At 38.0% G+C, this 20,506-nt stretch overlaps 2 protein-coding genes across 4 annotated transcripts in view; one reads left to right on the forward strand and one right to left on the reverse strand.

Moving 5' to 3' along the window:
• LOC110831453 (uncharacterized) overlaps positions 1 to 20,506 on the forward strand; it is a 65,619-nt gene that overhangs the window by 22,588 nt on the left and 22,525 nt on the right. The gene's annotated exons all lie outside the window — the stretch shown is intronic.
• On the reverse strand, positions 10,134 to 20,212 carry LOC110831452 (uncharacterized). The gene is made up of 3 exons (XM_022067462.2): positions 19,477 to 20,212; positions 16,436 to 16,690; positions 10,134 to 14,359 (listed from the first exon to the last, which is right to left on the reverse strand). The coding sequence occupies exons 1-3, from the start codon at positions 20,081 to 20,083 to the stop codon at positions 13,419 to 13,421; spliced, it is 1,803 nt and encodes a 600-aa protein (XP_021923154.2). The 5' UTR covers positions 20,084 to 20,212; the 3' UTR covers positions 10,134 to 13,418.

Raw genomic sequence — 20,506 nt, forward strand, 5'->3', positions numbered from 1 at the left:
AGAAACCTACTTATAGAATCGTCCCTGGTACTAACAAATTATCGTGTAGTACAACCGAAGGTTCAACGCCGTTGAAGACCACAATTGGATGCAATCTGAGCCAGTTCATTTGGCAGGAATCAAAATTGTTTCGCTAATTAGGCCAAACTATACAATTCTAAGGGACAGCCATCTGCAAGTATGTTCAAGCTCCGACCTAGTATGTAGAGCCAATAGCGAATATTAACCAGAGTGTTGAAGTGGAAAACGACATTAGAGGCCGACGACTTCCTCATCCATGGTGAATAAATTATTTTATTTACAGGGTGTTCCTTAAACAGTAAATAATTTAAATTTCTGCTTATGTAACCTAAAATTTCGTCATCGATACTATGAAAACCCGGTATCATGAATTTGGTTACGTGTAATTTGTTGGTTGGTTAATTAGTTTAGACATCAAACAATATTGGAAAGAACAGGTTGCTTAAGCGGCAAATCAACCGAGGAACAGAGGTTCCTGATTTAAAACTCGGACTGTGCACGGGCTGTCTACTGAGGTTTTCCTCTGATATCCTGGATTAACACAGTGGTGGCCTAGTGCCCCATTTAATCATAGATTACTATCCAGTCACCTGTTTAGACGTAGTACAGATTATTGACCTATATACATAAATAAATACTCTGTGTTGTTCTAACAGTAAGACAGAAGCATTCTGTAAGAAACGTTTGTGGGTTTATTAACCGAATACCCGGCATGCATATTATTTTAAAATTACAGTTTGTTTATCCATCATCTAGTTCTGAAATACAATACAGCTGTGGTTTACTTTCATGCAGTTTTAAGTATTTCTAGATACAATTCTCATGTTCTAATACGCCGTGTCTGTTTTGTCTTTAAATGTAGTGACCCTTTTCATGCTGATTTAAATTCGAAAAAACTCTTCGCTAGTATAGGTAATTTCCTTGAAAATAAAATACTTAAAACTAATGTATTTTTTTTTAAAAAAACACGTATTAGTGTCAGTGATAGCACGTGTTTGTTTAACAGCTCTTCTAGAACACCAGATACATCTAGACCAAAATATGCAGTGCTTTCAAGAGCGGTATTTTACGTGGCCAGCACGGCACGGACTGAAAACGAAAAAGAATTTTCCAGTGACTGAATCGAAAGTGTTTTTACTTACACATGTTCATATATAAATATTTGCGCGTACATGTACAAAACACATAAGAGTACGTAAACATTTTTATATATTCGTAATATAAGTGCCTCGCTTCTGACTCGAGAGAAACACGGATCGAATCTCAGCCGGGTTACCAGCAAATCGTTGTCTTTCTGGTTGAATATTGGGATAGTGTTTCTTCCTTAAAGAGGAATAAAGGGAGATGCCTGAAAACTATGATTCTGATTCACGCGAGGGAATGTTCGTGTCATAGGCTTCAAGGCCGAGAGGGTTCATCAACAGGCAAAGAATGTGTCACTGGTTGGCTGAGAGGACTCGATAAGGGAGGAACGTAGCAGAACTTATCCTGGTGGCACGTCGCAATGGTGATTTATTAGAAGCAGACATAATGGTTGTGTTTGTAGCACGTGTTGCCCGATATGTCCATAATTGGAAGCGCATCTGTCTTCCAAAACTCGCTATGATTTTAATATACAGGGTTATTCATAATTCCCTGACACATTACAGAAATTCGCTAGACTTCAATGGTGCAATGGATGGTAACATAGGACGTGCCGATAGAAAGAGAAACTCTCCAAGTTTATTTTACGTTCCTCATAAATGTTCTATGTGTCCGCCCTTCGTGACGCGGCAGACGTCAAGCCTATAATCCATTTCCGTCCATACGCGCTGCAGCACGTCACGATCGATTTGTGAGATGACAGCGATGATTTGTCTCCGCAGCTCAGGCAGATCCCGTAGCAGAGGTGGTACAAAGACCTGGTCCTTAACGTACCCCCATAAGAAGAAATGACATGGCGTCAAGTCAGGTGATCGGGGTGGCCAACGACGCAGCGCGTGGTTATTGAGCATTTATGAGGAATGTAAAATAAACTTGGAGAGTTTATCTTTCTATCGGCATGTCCTATGTTACCATCCATTGCACCATTGAAGAATAGCGATATTTTGTAATGTGTCAGGGAATTATGAATAACCCTGTACTTATGTCTTAAAGCAAATAAATAATTTCACTCCAGTACGTCCCGTATGCCAGTCATGTAATAATGAACTCCTGCTAAGTGACTGATTCCATGAAACGGAGTTGCTCAGCCAGTCAATAAATTATCCGACTCTTTCCTTTTGTTTATTTTCATCTGTCTCTCTTTTATTTATTTATTTATCTGTGGTTTATTTAATGACGCTGTCAGTAGACCAGACTGAAAAGCGTTGAATTTCAGGATGTTGAACGAATAATGAATTGTAAAGGATATTGAAGGAAACTGTTGTGGTCTCATTCAAGAAATTACCTGGTGTTTACCTTGAGGGACTGAGAAGATTTTCAGTCAGGATAGCCTATCTTCGAGCCCAAGGCACATTACCGGGACTTCCTCGAATGCGAAGGAAGACTGGTGATCAGTCATATTTTACATCGATGTTCTTATTGGTTTTTCTTTGTCAACTGTCAGGTAAATTCCAGTGTTTTGCGGGGGGGGGGGGGAAATACTATGTCAAAGTTTAAAAGCAATGCTGATAAAGCATCTCCTTGTTTTGGCAAATTTAGAATAGGAAACGTGACTTTACTGTAGGTTTTATTTAAACACATTTTAATAATTTATATCTTAATTGCGTCATGTTTGTGTTTTATTGATACAATATTTTATTTTCCGTCTATACACAAACTTAAAATAACGTTGTTTAAAATTACTTAAAATTATAACATTCTCAGTAGATACTGCAAATACAATACAATACAAAAAATATAACAAGATGCAGTATCTACTGAGAATGTTATAATTTTAAGTAATTTTAAACAACGTTATTTTAAGTTTGTGTATAGACGGAAAATAAAATATTGTAACATTTTAATAAGTCTTGTACTCCAATTTTTTTTTTCTCATTAGAATGTTATGAATTCAAAAAATCTGATGAGTAGTAGAACTCTCACTTATATCCGCGATAATTTTTGTTGTTTCACTTATCCGACTGACCAGGTCATTAGGTCATTGCCACTCTTTCCGATGAACACTAATTTCATTAGTTCACATCTGGTTTTCTTATTACGCCTGAAAGGCCGTACACTGCCTCTCGACATGAGAAAAATGCACGAGACGGTTAAGAAGGGTGAAATTGTGCAACCCCGTCACACGCTTGACGAGACGTAAAATACATGCAAAATTTTAATCGGAAAAACGGAACTGTACAGACTACTAGGAAAACATTGAAAATTATTGTAAAATAAATTTTGCGTTGGCTGAAGATGTTCTCTAATGGCAGGTTTTGGGGTCAGTAAAAATAGAGTGAGGTCACAGTGGCCGCGCTGTCTGAGACGTGGGCCTTGTGCCGCTTGGTCGCTGGGACCGTGGGTTCGAATCCCACTCAAGCCATGGATGTTCGTCCAAGTTTTTCTGTGTTGTGCTGTCCTGTGTACAGAGGTCTTGCGACGGGTCGATCCCTCATCCAAGGAGTCCTACCGAAAGTCTAGGTCAAAGGTGACGATAAAGTTTGGACCCGCAGTGCTCAGGCACTTGAAGAACGGGTCGTTCCCAGTATCCAAGTAAAGATAGAGTATTCCTTTATCGGAGCTAAATAAATACAAATTTTTATTGAGATTCTGAACTATGGGTCCGTTATTTACAATAGAGGATAAGACTTATACAGAGGCCAGTCTTTTGCTTACATCGAAATAAATAATAAAATTCTGACTTTCCGGCAGATAAATCTGAAATGAGTTAGGAATGCGTTTTATTTGTTATGGTTTGTTTAACAACGCATACTATATAGCATCGAATGATATAATAATTAATAAATAATGAACTGGAAATTATATGGAAGGAAGTGGTCGTGTCATAATTTAATGTACTATTACGGAAAATTATGAAACTTATTGCCTGCCTCCCTATCCATTTCCAGAACCAGTCAAATTCCTGTACTGTGGATTGATGTCTCATCCAATAAGGATTAAGAATTCAATTAAGCGATCTATTGTATGTATCCCGGAGTACTTAGGAATCTGAAGAGCTTTAAATAATTCATAACAGCGTGTCCTAAAGCTGGTAATTTCATACTAATAGCATACTAATGAATATAGGTACGTGTAGCCTCTATGTAATGCAGAGGTATTACCTTATTTGAATGTACGGTAAAGGAATGCAGTTAAACATGTTCGAATTACACTCTTGTTTAACTTTCCGAAGGCTGGAAGCCAAGTGGATAATGCAGTAATCCGTTACTTTGATAAAACAAGGATATATCAGTGGGCACTGAACTTACCAGGTGAACGAGTTATATTTGAGATTTTTATTTTGTCTGTCTTGAGGTTCAATGTTTCTTGTTCCGGGTTATAATGCCGTATCACCTTGTAGGAGTAAACGACCTTCATGTTTGTATGATTTGAGGTTTTCACGGCGGTGAGTTCGAAGATGATTATCTTCTGGGTTGCAGCGCCGTGTAGTCTGGTAGAAGACTCATTGAATCGAGTCTCCCTGATGATGGAGGGAGCTAAGATCTCCGAAGCGTTGGTAAACTAGACTACACGACGCTACAATCCAGAAGATAGCTACCTACATTCATCTGTTTCTTCTTCCAACACGTGTTTCTTGATTTTAACATAATTCTAATATATTTTCTAAAAATGGTGACAGTGGCCTAAAGTTGGAATCAAAGCAGACGACAGGCGAGTGGCGACATTTCTCTTGGATTTGGACGTTGTAATGTTATGAGTTTTTGTATAAACGGTTGTGTTATTAATTCTCAGTGAATATTTTATTATCTTTGTTACATTATTTATTAACCTACCATGTATTTATTATAGATTTTACTGGCTGTGAGATTATTTAATTAGACCTCGGCCACAAGGTTCCGCGCAGACTTCAAAACGCCCAATCACATGGTACAGTATATATTCATTTTATTATGGCCCACGAAATCTTGAAGGAAATATGGAGAAACTAATTCATGCCCTTATGCAACGCTATGTCTCTGCTATACTCATTGTTTGGTTTGTTAATAGCGAGGCCTATTCCGTATCTGATTCTCAGATGAGCCCGTCAGATAAAGGTCTCTACTCAGAGTAAGCATCATTTATACGACGATACGTTTTTGAGAAAATCTGTAAAGTTATATTTAGGTTTCACGCAAAAGTGGGGATTATATACAACTTGTGTGAAATAAAATTCAAGTCGCCCCGGACATTACTAAACTTGTTGGAAATTCGTTTCGTACTTTTGATGTATATACTGCATCCAAACCACGCCCTGTCGTGAATGCGTTCTGTTTGTGTGTCTTGTTCAAAGAACGCGTAATATAATACGCAAATTGTGGGCGGTTTATTTATTATTAGTGTTCTGTCTGACGACAGGTCCATACGAACAGGATCCTTCCATCCTTTTCTCGGACTGGGACCTGTTCATATACGTTCTTGGCAGATGATCCAGAAGTGGTTTGCCATTGCCTTCTTCTGTGTGTGAATGGAGTAATTGTTGGGACGCCACGGAGGAAAACTCCGTGATGCCTAGACCACGGCCTTGTCCAGCACAAGTTATAAATTCGGGCACCGCCGGGAATCGAACCCGAGACCCCAGGATTACAAGGCCAGCGTTCTAACCGCTAGACCACCTCATCTTATTATTATTTAGTGTTCTGTCTGACGACAGGTCCATATGAACAGGATCCTTCCATCCTTTTCTCGGACTGGGACCTGTTCATATACGTTCTTGGCAGATGATCCAGAAGTGGTTTGCCATTGCCTTCTTCTGTGTGTGAATGGAGTAATTGTTGGGATGCCACGGAGGAAATCTCCGTGTTGCCTAGACCACGGCCTTGCCCAACACAAGTTATAAATTCGGGCAAAATAACTAAAAATTTCTTCGCCATTTGACATTGATTCAAGAATAACAGGATCCATTAGCCTTAAAGTGTTTTTATTTTTATTTAATTAAACACGATAATGATCTTATTCGTAAGAAGTAAGTTAAACCGAATGTTCTCCCTGTAGGATACGAAAGATCTACTTCATGACGTCACAGTTTAAATCTCTTTAACATCCTCAGTAGAATAACAATTGGATTTGAGAAAGAAAATAAAATAATTATAATTTGACAAAATGAATTTAGATATAAACACTGGCATTTGTAGTACGACTTTGGGTGGTATGTATTATGTCCTCTACCAAGGACGAAAGTTGTACAATAAGAAAACATTATTCGTTCAACAGATCTAGTTGCTAGGCGACGTCACTCTTCCTTATATTAATTAATCTGAGACTTCAGCGACCTTACCGGGTTTGCCCGCCATAACCCCATTAAGTAGTTAAGAAAACTGCTGTGCATGGTGATTCGTGCCGCGCTCACTGGAGGCTCTGGTGTCTGACATTGATTATCTGGTTGTTATACGATTGTACCGCTGCTGTCCTTAGCGCTGCGGTCAAGAATGAGTAGGAGTAATGCCTCCCCAACAGCCCAAGGGCGTCCTTAGGGCGTAGCAAGAATTTTTTCTTTTATTAGTCCACTTTAAGGAACAGGACAACAGATGGAAATATAATATACTAATAATTTGAAAGACAGATCGTGTTTTTATGTTCTGCGTCACCTTTTGACTGCCATTAAGCCATTGTAAATACAGTGCAGTGGAGTTCGACCTTCCAGTAGGGAATAATTGCAATTGACGTAATGACTGAAATTGGTGTGTGACAGGAAGTGGGCGATAGGTGGAAAAACTAGAGCGATCCCATAATTACGAACGTCAATGCACTTTTTAATCGTGACATTTTTATTTTGGTTTGTATGCAACTGTTTTTGTCGTTCCCTAATTAATATCTGTGGGCAAAATAATCTTGACTTTTATATCTGAGTTTTATGGGCCTCCCCGATCCAAGGCCAGTGGTTACTCTGGGATACGGAAATGTTCATTCAGCAAAACGTATTGGTATTGAGTATGAAGATTTCTGTCTTCTGTGTTGTTCCGCCGTGTAGTATGGTAGACGTTTATCGACGTTTCAGAGGTCATACTGCCTCCATCATCAGGGCGATGAGTATGAAGATTTCTGTCTTCTGGGTTGTTGCGCTGTGTAGTCTGGTAGATGTTTACCAACGTTTCAGAGGTCATACTGCCTCCGTCATCAGGGCGATGAGTATGAAGATTTCTGTCTTCTGGGTTGTTGCGCCGTGTAGTCTGGTCGATGTTTACCAACGTTTCAGAGGTCATACTGCCTCCGTCATCAGGGCGATGAATATGAAGATTTCTGTCTTCTGGGTTGTTGCGCTGTGTAGACTGGTAGACGTTTACCAATGTTTCAGAGGTCCTTGCTGCCTCCATCATCAGGGCGACATGTTGGAGTCAACACGGACCTGTAAAACGTCGATAAACTTCTACCAGACTACAGGCGCAACAACCCAGAAGACAGCCTTCTTCACAATTCAACACCCTCACGTTTGGATATACCACTGACTGACATATTTGATATCTAAAGTTAAACGCCATGTTACGTAAAGTTCAGCCTTATGAGGACGTATGGGAAATTAAGATAATGCTTTATACATTCTTAACATCGGTATTATACATTTGTGAGGTTACAGCTTCACGTCGGGCCCCCCTTGTCCCGGAGGTAAGAAATGTAGGCCGACAGTAAGCTAGGTAGGAGGTCACAGAATCTATCTGGACTTCTGACAAAAAAAGATAATCTCTACCTTGTAGGGAATCCAAACCCGGTCTTTGAAATCGTATCCAGTCAATCAATTGACTGAGTTATTCCGTCCCCCACGTTCAGGTCCATTATGCCGTTTTTGCAAAGGATGCATAGTCTAAGAGATTTTAAACGAGAAATCCTTCGGTGATAAAGACCTCCGAATCTAAATATCAACAGACTGGGCTTCCAAGAAACGCATTTTACGAGTTTTCTGTCTGTAAAGAAAGCCTATACTGTAACGCTGTGTAATATGTATTCCTGTAGTCGATAAAAAACCGTATTAGTTGTGGTCAAAAACCCAACGTTTCATAGACGACTCCTCCATCATCAGGGGAATGATGTGGAAGTTGACCTGATGATGGAGGTTGAGATGGTCTCCGAAACGACGGGCTTTTGCCCATAACTGACACGGGTTGTTGCCCGAGACGATTTTATCGAGTGCAGTCGCCGTGTAAGTTTCAAGTCTTGTGATATTTCTGTAGCTTCAGAATTTGTAATCTTCAGTAATGAATAGTCTATCAGGATGATTTATCAGGGAGGATGAACGTGAAGGGACTTGTATGGTACTAGGGAAGATGAGAATTATTTTAATCTGACAGAAAGACAGAGGAAGAGACCATTTGGTAGACCTACACATCGACGGTATGGTAAATTTTAAGTGTGTCTTAAAATGGTGTGAGAGTTTCTACTCGAGACGCTCTAATGAAACTTCAGATTTCATAAAAACAAATCATTTATTGACTGTCTGGTCAACTATCAGCTTTTTATGACAAACGCTGCATCATGAAGTTAGTGACATAGTTTGTTGTTGTTGTGCTGATTAAAACGATCACGAACTTCGGTACGTGATCCCTTATTGCACTAAGCTGTGACTGCCCTTAAGCTGAAATTCTTTCGCGAATACCGAGTAGGTCTGCTGTGACGTCCAATGAGCAGTCATCATCTGTCTGTAGACTACCTGATTGAAATAAGAAGTGACAAGCTGGTCAGACCACATTCCGAGCGAGACCACTGAGAAATAAGTTTTGAATCTCCTTATTTTGTTCTTCAGAATCCATAAGCAACGATTAACGGTGTATTTTCATCAAAACTGCATTCAATAATTTGCCGGCATCTGTCAAAATAACCATGAACATCAACAACAAAAAATAAATTCGTTTTATTTTAAAAGTTAAATAATAGATTTAAATCACTTATTATTCAATCATGAATTATAAATGAAGCTACATTATCTGTACGATTAAATAAAGGTGTCTAATGTATAAGGGTCTGATATAAAATTTCACATTCCGTCAACTAAATACATATACTAATTCTATAATAATTAGAAAAAAATTAACAAGTAAATAAATTATTATTATGTTAAATAAGATTAAATCCAATATGACATGCTATACAGTAACATTTGATCTCACTCTTAATAATTACGTAAAACCCAGTAACTAACAGCACTTGACAGACTTGTGGAGTTGAATTAGCATTAATGCTAGATAGATGCTTGTCTGACATGTCGAATTTAAATTATTTATTGATTAGAAATAATTTATTTAGTCATCTGATACACACAAAAACACCAGCAACTTTAATACACACCAATTTTTCCCAAATGATTGATCACTAATTTGAAATAAAAGCTGTTGTCATAAATTACTATCAGTAATTAGTGTCAGATTAGTGTTAAATAAGAGCTTAGTAGAAAACGGTTCTCAGGGCGGAAAGTATGAATGTGGTTGTCTTCTGGGTTGTAACGCCATGCAGTCTGGTAGAAATTTACTTCTGTGTGTATTTTGAATAAATACTCAAATTGAAGATGAACTCGGCTAGCTCAGTCTGTTTTGTCTGACTGCGGGCTGGAAGTCGGGGATTTTATTTCTGGCAGGGGCGAAGAATTCTTTGTCTGCCCTCTGCGTCTAGACGAACAGAAACTAGTTTACAAGATCGCAAATCGTCTTTCCACATGCGAAATAAATTAAAATACTCTATATTACGTTTTGGGCGAATTGCATTTCTGTAAATACAGAAAAAAGAACTAGGCAATACCTACACAGAACAAACTGAACATAATCCAGGCTTGGAGTAGAATTCACTGCTACTGTTCCATAGTTTAAATTGTCCAAATTTATCCGCTCCAAGTGTTTTTGTATTTCTACAAGTAACACGCCTGTTTCAGGTAATGCATGAGTCTTGAATTCTTTTTGTGGACTTAATATTACCTTTATGAACGACCAGAAACTCAGTATCTGCGCCAATAATTCTTGGAGTCATATGATACGTAAGCTAATGCAATCAGGGAAGGAAATAAGTTGATATGACGCAACAGAGAAAATACTTTATTGTTCTTTTATAATTTATAATCATTCGTGCTCATTACAGACAACACTGAAATACATTACGTAATATAATTTAGCATAACTCAATATTAATAGCTATAAAGAATTTACATTAAAATACCTGTACTTCGCTTACTGTAGTCGGGGGCGAATCTGTACGTTTTGCCTACGACACTATCTTTAGAGTAGAAGGAAAATAAACACATAAACTGTGCGAAATGCAAAGTATTGTCACTGAGAAATATTGTCTCCTGCTTGCACAGTTTCTTCATTCTTATCTGTTACTCCTACCGCCTTTTTGATCCTCTTGTCTTCTTATTCCAACGGATTTGGAGCGCACATATTCGCCCCGACTACAGTACTTTCGGAACTGCAAAAGTTTTTTTTTCTTTAATGACGCTGTCAGAAGATACAGTGAGTTAAACATAAAGAACGCCACTTAAAACATTTGGACCTGTTTCTGTTTTGTGACAGAAAAGTTCCTCCGTCCCCCCCCCCCAAATTATGTTTTTATGTATATGTTGGGTAAACTATCACAGACGCTTACTATGGACAGATCAATACGTGGATTGGATACCGATGTCCATCGTTTCAGGTGGCGGCATTATATTGTTTACATTCATTTTATTTTTACGTGAACATTAATCTTAGACTGTTAAAGTGAAAAGTTTCATGGAAAATGTTGTAGCTCCAAAATATGTGAAAATATTCCTTTCTTACACCGCGTAGAATGATCCAGCACATCCAGGACATCCAGTGATTTATATCAACAAGTTCCGACTCGTGTATATAGATTTTAATACATAATGGGTTTCTTTTTGTTTTATTATATGTTCTCCCCATTGACTTCATGATACATGGACCTTTCAAATACTTTCGAAATTGGCTATGAAATGCCAAGATTATCTTTATTAATTCTCCACCATCGCTGGATCATACCGTAAGCTAGTTTAGTTTAGTCCACACATGTTTATATAAATGCTTTTTTAATATTATCAGTCCATTTGCATTTGTTTCTCAATTGGATTCTTCCATTCAGGTTTTCTGACTAAATTTTGTAGACTACGCGTTTTCAGCTCCCCTCGACGAATTACGTGGCCCATCAATTTTTTTTTATTAATCACCGTCATAGTTTATAGGCGAGATTAATAATTATGAACTTGCCATATGTTGACAAGAATGGAGCCATATCCTTTCATATTAAAACTCTGCAATCTTTAATATAACTATAATAGAAAATACGTTTTGTCATATGTACTGTTGTCCCAACTGAAGCAAATTGGTATATGAGAATAAGCTGAACAAATTCAAAAGAACGTGTTAGTGCGACCTCAGCATTCCTTCTAATAGCCTGTGACTTCAGCGCCCTCGAAAGCTAGAAAGCCAGTGACCGTTTTGAAGATATAGTACCGTATTACAAATAAAGCAGACGCCCGATAATCTGCGGGCGGAATAACCGGTTTGATGATTATCCGGGGTCTATCTGATTTGAACGAAAATCAGAAATTAATTTAGGAAACTTTGTTGTAAGTTAGAACGTTTGAAAAGAAATGAACATTATTTAACGTATTAACATGAATGATTTTTTGTTAAAACCTGAAGTTTGCGACAATAGAACGTTGTTTCTATCCGTTAGAATATTTTTAATAGTTATGTATACTGTACTAAAATTTATGTAAAATTCTCTCTAATATTAGCAAAATCTTTAAAATGTTAAGTAGTGTATGTCTGTAAATAAAATAACGGACTTGTAAAATTTCCGTATTTTTCTTTAATTTCTTGCGGATTATCCAGGGTTTCGATATTTCTGGAAAATATATTTCTCAACCAACCCGGATAATCGGGAGTCTCTTACTGCCGTATCTTATATGAAATTATATGTATTGTTCTCTGTCGGTACGTTTTGACTGTAGAGACCTGAGATCCATTAGCAACAGACTCACCGAGTCCATCATGTATGGAGCTCACGGTCAGTCATCTGACTTCACAATAAAACACAAACAAATCTTAAAACTCCACGCGTGTAGATTGCTTCTTGTTATCCGTGATATGTAATCCTATTAAACCTGTGCAGTCCATGTATTATTTGCTCAAAAAGTATTTTATTTGTATGTATATAGAGTAAATCAGATTTGATGTCCATTGATAAACTAAGTAACCAACTCCCTGGTAGCAAAACCCGCAGATCCAATACCGACAACACCAAAGCACCAAAGCCCGCCACCAGACATGATCCTGATCCAACTCCATCCATTTGTCATCCTCACAGCCCACCTTCCTAAGATCCATCTTGATATAATCCTCCCATATCCTTCCTGGTCTGCCCAGTGGTTGTTTTCCAGAAGGATTCCATACCAAAATTCCCTGTGCACCCCTTGCATCTCCCCCATGCGTGCCACATATTCGGCCCATCGGTGCCTCCTAGATTTCACTGACCTCACTATAGATGACCTGTACAATTCACGCAGTTCTTTGTTATGTAATAGTCTTAAGTTCCCTCACTTATTTTATCCTTCATAGGTTCAAATATCTCCCTGAGCAAACACTTGTAATTTACGTTCTTCCTTCAAGGTAAGATACTATGTTTCACAACCACACACGACAACAGATAAAATTATTGTTTTATATTTCCTGATCTTTAATGTTAAGGATAGCAAACGAGATAACAGTTTTTGAATTGAACGAAAATAACCATTACCAGAATGTATTCTACTCTTAATTTCACCATGGACCTCATTTCTACTTGTTATTGTTGTTCCCAGATACGTAAATTTTTAAACATTTTCAAATGATGTGTTACTTATAATTATGTTTCGCAGTTGTTGCTGATGTTAATCTTATATTATGCCCATGTATTTAGTCTTGTCTACATTTACTTCTAGGCCTATTTCCTTGCTAGCCTCTAGGAGAGTTTCTGCATTCTAGGTTATGGTACCCACACCATCCCCCAGAAAATTAACCTCCTCAGCATAGGCAAGTACCTGGTGCAGACCATTCAATTTGAGTCCTTCCTAATTCCTTCTGACCTTCGCGATGACATGTTCTAGGGCAAAATTAAAAAAACATGCCCATCGATTAGATTATAAAATTAGAAAACTTGAATTGTAAAGGAGATGATAGAAGTACAATATTTATCGACACACCTTCCCCTTAAAATACCCCCCCCCCCAAAAAAAAAATCAACCTGTTTATTTTACGAAGATGGCTGTCTTCTGGGTTGTAGCGCCGTGAAGTCTGGTAGAAGTTTACCAACGTTTCAAAGGTTTATGAATGATTTATGTCAATCTCTGACATTGTCAGCGATGTCTCTTTGATCGCGTCATGGCCACTGTCTGTTCTCGAGATGAAATGATCTTTGTTCTGATCACATTTCTGTTTATCTTTCTTCTGTACTCTCTGACGATTGTTCTGAAGCTGCATTTTAGTGGAGGACGATCGAGAGTTAGCAATTGTCGGTTTCTCTAGAGGAACCTCTTCAGCAGAAGTGGTTTCTGCATCATTCTGTTCTTTTTCCGTTACCACAGACGAAGAAAATGTCTCATATTTCCTACCCTGTGGCAAAATATTGCTATTATCTTTAAACTCTGTCAAGAATATATCTCCAAGATGTTTTCTGATGTCACTTGTGTAATGATCGGACGTCGGAACACCATGATCATTCCCCCATTGAAACAGGTTCCTTGGCGAATTTATTGACCGTTGATATTTATTCCATTCTGTACCTAATCCCTTTGACTGATCATTTCTCCAGCTTTGTCTGAAGGAATCACCATCCAAGCTCCTTTTTATGTCTTGGTACTGTGGCGGTACGTCATTGTGCCAGATGTGAGTCATCGATGGTAAGTAGTATATGCCCTTACTGCTCTCCTCGACTTCATGCGGAGTTTCCACCAATGTTGGGTCTCGATTCCTATCAATCAGTTCATCATAGGAGTGCCCACGTTTGGTCTGTTGTATTACCCGGTGAGGCAGGTACTTTTTCAGTATTCCACTGCCCCAGTCTTCTCTAATTTCGTCTTCTCTGAGTGTGTGCAGAGCGGGAACTTCTTCGGGAGTCACTACCATGGAAGGCCTCAGATTGAAATCCAACCACACTTGTTTAAGATGACCCTGTGGCCGGGGATTGTACCGCGATCTCCGGGTTTCTTCCGGGTAGTGTTTGTTTTCTGTCCAGTCGTCTTCTGTTCCGTGGGTCTCGTACAATTCTGCGTGCATAAGTAACAGGCACACAGTAAGGAATCTATGTTACCTTTGTCACTGGGACTTGAGCTTTTAATTAGGAGTACGGCATTTTGACTCAGACATAAAGCTGGTAAATGATACGCAAGTTTTGAAACCAAACATAATAATCTGACTCAATTAAAAGTCGCCATGCCAGTTCGCACTATCGAGACACGCGTAATAAAGCGGTGTCCTCCAGTTTGTTTCAAACTTTCTTCTTGTGAACGGTGCGTATAACTGAGACAATTTTCGCCTTCAATTACAATCATGTTTTAATCACAGTATGTGACTTGAGTCTTGTGTTTGAGTTGTTTGTGAATATTTGTGCAGGTCGCCCTAGAGTAGAGTATCCCAATGTAGAAACATAGAAGGAATCACGAACTGTGTTCAGGTTCCTGACATAAGAGTAAGCACCGAGCTGGAAGGTTCTGGAACCAGTTAGAGAAAGCTAATTAATAGGTACTCCGAAGAACATGTCAAAAGCTTGTGTTTTCAGAATTGGAGAATAACATGTTTTAGAAATAAGTTATGATCTATGGTCATGATCTTTCGTGATTTACTTTTTTTTGCAACATTTTAAATTTTGATTTTGTTTAAATAATCCTGAACACACTCTGCCCCCCTCCGGAATTCATTGCCCACACATTAGAATTACTAATTTAACTTATTTATTGTTATGTTTTATTTATTAATTAGTTATTATTACTATTTGTTTTCCTGTTATCGTGTCTAGATAAACACCTTTCACTTGAAAATAAATAATTTTGGTTGTCCTTGATTCTTCTCACCTCTCGTGTGATTTACGGATGTTCGATTTTTGTGTCTGTATTTATAGTAACTGACTGAATGAAAAACACATTTACAATAACGTTATTAGTGCTTAAATTTATTTCGACACCTGTTATAATCCGCCAATTGCTTGAATATTCCTGACATAGTCTACATCGTGTACTGACTTAATCATTAAAGTCATCGTCTTTATAAGAAGTTGTAGAATTATATATAAAAACTAATGCGTCGACACTTAACAAATTGGATATTCTTTCCTGCCGTAGTAAGTGTATAATTATTTCTTTAAATATAAATTTCCACAATCTTCCGCGTTAACGCTTAAACTTACTGTTATTTTCAAATTCCCTTGCTGTTGATTTTAAGAACTTAACCAACGCAGTCAGTAATTTACTGGTTTAATTATTAACCCACTGTTATAAATTTTGCGATAGACACACATCGAAAGTTGTTTACAGAACTCATCCTGTCTCGATACAACGAACTGGCCGAAAATGGCACACTGGCGCTGTCTGTATAAAATAATAACTAATGAACTATCTTTGGAAAGTAAATTCATCTTAACATGTTCGCCTTTGGATTTCTCAAAAACAGCAATGCTAAGAATGTTAGAAAGAGGCTGCACTGGGTGTATGTTACTTAAGAGTAAATCCGTTTTATCTGTACTGTCTTTATCTTAATTGTTGTTAACATTCTAAGAATAAGGGACTGGAGATGTAATGATACATTGTGCGTGGAACTTTGACCGACAAAATACTCTTTAAATAAATAAATAAATACTTAAATGCTCTTTATGCCGCTAAATATATATTTAGTCTATGTTACAAGTTTGATAAATTGGTGGCATATCACCATTGAGTTTCAAACTGTATTAACGTAAGAGAAAAAAGTAACCTGCTGTAAACATATATTTCGCAATTTTTTGTTTGTTTGTTTACATATGGACATTGTATGGTCCTTGTAACTCGACAAACTCTGGGATACAAATTTATGTTTTGGGCAGATGAACATATTCTGTTCATGTACACACTGATCAAAATATTAATACTATTTCCCTTGTGGGGAGAGAAGCTATAGGCCTGTACAGGACAGATTCCTGTATGTGCAAAATATAATTTTTAGAACTAAAAGTAAATATAGGCGTTCTTTTTGCGTTGACTGCCATTCCATTTCGTAAGGTTTATCTCAGTAAGATTTGTCATTTCTGTAGGCCTGATACGCCATGGCCTGCCCGATCTCCCTACTTCTCCGTCGGCTCGCGTACTCCTTACCATAGTGAGGAAAGTACTCTGAGTGGTATTCGGCGTGAGGTTCGTGCTCCGGGTACCACGGCGTGTGTTGGTGGTGCATTGGCTTGCACCATTTTACGAGTGATAGTAAGCTCGGCAGAAAGATAATTGCTAGGATCAGCACCTTCTTGATGAACAGGACCGCCAGAAGTATTGGAACTAGAAGTGCTTTCAGGTGGAAGAAGGAGATCAGGGGTAGCAGATACATCATCGTCTTCTTCTTTCCTCGGCCTGCCACTGAAACCAAATGATACACAAGTTAACATGGGTGTAGGAAGACGTAAATGACTTTGGTGGGGAAAGTTCGTAGCGTGTAGATTATTTGAATGCTGAACAGGTACTGGGAAGGTGGTATTGGTATCTTCAACCGTGATAATTATTGTAATAAATGGACTTAACAAGGCATTCTCGGTCAGACATATTCTGACGCAAGGAAAATTAATTTCTAGTCCAGTATCGGCACTAATTTTATACGATAAAATATTTAATATATGTGATCAAGCTCTTAAGGACGAAGTCTAAAGGCATGTCATCCCGCACCCTCCTTATTCGCCGTGTGACTTCTTCCTCTTCCCAAAGATGAAAATTCAGCTAAAGGGAAGGAGATTTGAGACGATAGAAGAGATTCAGGCAGAATCGCAGATGGTGCTTGACAGGCTGACAAAGAAAGATTTCCAGGGATGCTTCCAGGCTTGGCAGCGGGGCTGGGATCGTTGTGTTCACTCCCAGGGGAACTACTTCGAGGGTGATGGATGAATTTAATACCTGAGATAAGTGTACGGGTTTTTATAGGCGCAGTCTAGAAACTTTCCGATCGCACCTCGTAGTATTATAATGTTCTTGTGTGTGTGTCTGCTTTTGTTAGTAAAGCATTGCCCTGAAAGTTTCTGTCGTGCCATATTGTCGAGTAAGGTGTAACTTTTATTTTAAGAGAATATTTTTAAGAATGTAAAATATGAACGTCGCGCCAAAGTCTGATTTGACGTTATGTTTGAATGCAATAATCATTGAACAATTACGATTAGTTATGTGAGGTTTTTGACGAAGTTCCAGTCTAATAAGCAAAACTAAAATATTATTTTAGTGCTAAAAAAAATTCGAATATGATACCTCTGTATAAATTCGAAATCCGTCAGCTAGTCAATATTTTCACAATCTGTTTCTTTAATTTTAGTTATTTAATGGACGATTTTAATGTGCAGATAATGTTACTTCTTTCTCAATGTGCTGTGTCTGTGTTACATAAATTGAAAGCACACATTAATTTCTAACCTAACCTAACCTAACCTAACGTAAACTAACCTAACCTAACCTAACGTAAACTAATCTAACCTAACCTAACCTAACGTAAACTAATCTAACTTAACCTAACCTAACCTAACGTAAACTAATCTAACCTAACCTAACCTAACGTAAACTAACCTAACCTAACGTAAACTAATCTAACCTAACGTAAACTAATCTAACCTAACCTAACCTAACGTAAATTAACCTAACCTAACCTAACGTAAACTAATCTAACCTAACGTAAACTAATCTAACCTAACCTAACCTAACCTAACCTAACGTAAACTAATCTAACCTAACCTAACCTAACGTAAACTAACCTAACCTAACCTAACGTAAACTAATCTAACCTAACCTAACGTAAACTAATCTAACCTAACCTAACCTAACGTAAACTAACCTAACCTAACCTAACGTAAACTAATCTAACCTAACCTAACCTAACGTAAACTAATCTAACCTAACCTAACGTAAACTAATCTAACCTAACCTAACCTAACGTAAACTAACCTAACCTAACCTAACCTAACCTAACCTAACCTAACGTAAACTAATCTAACCTAACCTAACGTAAACTAATCTAACCTAACCTAACCTAACGTAAACTAACCTAACCTAACCTAACGTCAACTAATCTAACCTAACCTAACCTAACGTAAACTAACCTAACCTAACCTAACCTAACGTAACCTAACCTAACCTAACGTAAACTAATCTAACCTAACCTAACCTAACGTAAACTAACCGAACCTAACCTAACGTAAACTAATCTAACCTAACCTAACGTAAACTAATCTAACCTAACCTAACCTAACGTAAACTAACCTAACCTAACCTAACGTAAACTAATCTAACCTAACCTAACCTAACGTAAACTAATCTAACCTAACCTAACGTAAACTAATCTAACCTAACCTAACCTAACGTAAACTAACCTAACCTAACCTAACCTAACGTAAACTAATCTAACCTAACCTAACGTAAACTAATCTAACCTAACCTAACCTAACGTAAACTAACCTAACCTAACCTAACGTCAACTAATCTAACCTAACCTAACCTAACAAATTATTCGCTACATTTTACTGCTAATTGTATTTATGAAATAACAATAAGTAGTTGTTAGGTTATTTATATCATCGTCTGTGTGTTTCTCACGTATGGAAGAAAATATGGTTGAAGAGAGGATAAGGCCTTACAGACAATGGTAAGACAGGTCCCGGAAGACAACATGGAATTATGAATTTGCAGATCGAAAGGTAAAGGAACACCAAAGTGGCGCTTGAAAGGGAAACTTGAGGCTGGGACAAGAGGGAAGTTGCCTAAACTGTTAAGACAAAATGAAGGCTATCTAACAATGTTCTGTCAACTGCAGTGGAAACAAGGTTAAATAGAGTATGAAGTGATTACGAATTACGGGAAATTAGGTTTTTTTTAATGTATATACTCCTTATTTTAAGTTTACTTTGCGACTCTGGTAGTAGAATAATAGAGTGACTAATACATAATAATTGGAAAAAGACATAGAAGTTAGCGGTCGTGTCTTAATTTAAGGTAATATCCCGGAATTTTCATGAACGGACTGAGGAAAATCGTGAAAATCCTCAATCAGGATAGCCGATCTCCGGCCTCGATTCAGGGCAGATCTGAAGAGAGTTCTGTCAGTTATGGTTTATCGACTAATTGTTGAGTCTGTTGATAGGAACTATCAGCTTTACTTTTATCGATACTCTTACCTCCTTTTAAACTGCTACTGAAGAAATCGTCATCAATGATCCTCGGTGTCTCGAAGTCCTCTGCACCTCCATCTGAAGACAATCTTGTCGGGACGTTAATAGCGAGAGAATATGCTCTGACGAATCTCTCCACCTGCCTCAGGGTAAACCGGAACAATCTCATGAGCTCGGAATCAGTGGACCGTGGGCTCGAATCTGAGAACATTTGCTGAACTTTTGTCGGTTCTTCACTTGGTGGTAATGCTATAAGCTTTAAAGGTCCCCATAAGTTGAGCTCTGATCGTCTCGAAGTACCATTATCGCTCGATCCTTTAAATGGTGAAGTCACCTCATGAATATATTTTAGAGCCTCATATTTGACACACGTGGACATATCTCTAGCTATCACGCAGCCAAAATAAGCTTCATCTAAATATGAATCGCCTGTAGAATAATCCATGCTGCTGTTTGTCTTGTTGACTGTGACAACGTTTTCCGGCGATGTGATGTTTGAAGATTTGTCAATATTTGAAACTGGCGTACAATCAGTTCTTAAAATAGTAAGGACGAACACTAATAACGCCATTTCCAATACACGATGGACCCTGAGGCTGCTGTTGGTATCCATAGCGACAATTCACTAAGAACTTCTGACGTTTTCCACTTGTTACTCTTGAACGGACATCCAGTTGTTAACACCGCACCCAAATCAGCAAGAAACCATTTTATATCAGTAATAAAATTGAGGTCAGTTAACATGATGCCTTCCAGAACGCCCCTATGAAACTGGCTCATCACGTTTAATTGGAGGGGTACAACAGTTAAGGCTTTAAGGGGAATTTTAAGAAAAAATATTTGTAGGAGAGGTAGAGGTTAGCAGATCTGTATTCTCTTAAGTCTTCGTAAAAAGTTGTTTTCCGCTGTGGAATGAAGACAGATAGATGGTTGCGATAATCATTCCCTAGGCGGAGACTGAATAAAGATTGGCCAATCACGGGATGGTACTAGTGTTTCTGTGCTGTCCGAATTGGAGGTATAAGTTCAGTTTCTC

Source organism: Zootermopsis nevadensis, unplaced genomic scaffold (genome assembly GCF_977971745.1).
Source record: "Zootermopsis nevadensis isolate Lab colony 2312 unplaced genomic scaffold, Znev_1.0 Znev_ptg000017l, whole genome shotgun sequence".
NCBI classification, from domain to species: Eukaryota; Metazoa; Arthropoda; class Insecta; order Blattodea; family Termopsidae; genus Zootermopsis; species Zootermopsis nevadensis.

What these genes read in the sequence shown, in the direction of transcription:
- LOC110831452 (XM_022067462.2), bottom strand. Translation starts at nt 20,083, where the DNA reads ATGGATACCAACAGCAGCCTCAGGGTCCATCGTGTATTGGAAATGGCG. An exon ending in CAGTAGCAGTTTAAAAGGAG is followed by an intron (nt 16,691 to 19,476) that starts GTAAGAGTATCG and finishes ATTTGGTTTCAG; the next exon opens with TGGCAGGCCGAGGAAAGAAG. An exon ending in AGAGTACTTTCCTCACTATG is followed by an intron (nt 14,360 to 16,435) that starts GTAAGGAGTACG and finishes TTATGCACGCAG; the next exon opens with AATTGTACGAGACCCACGGA.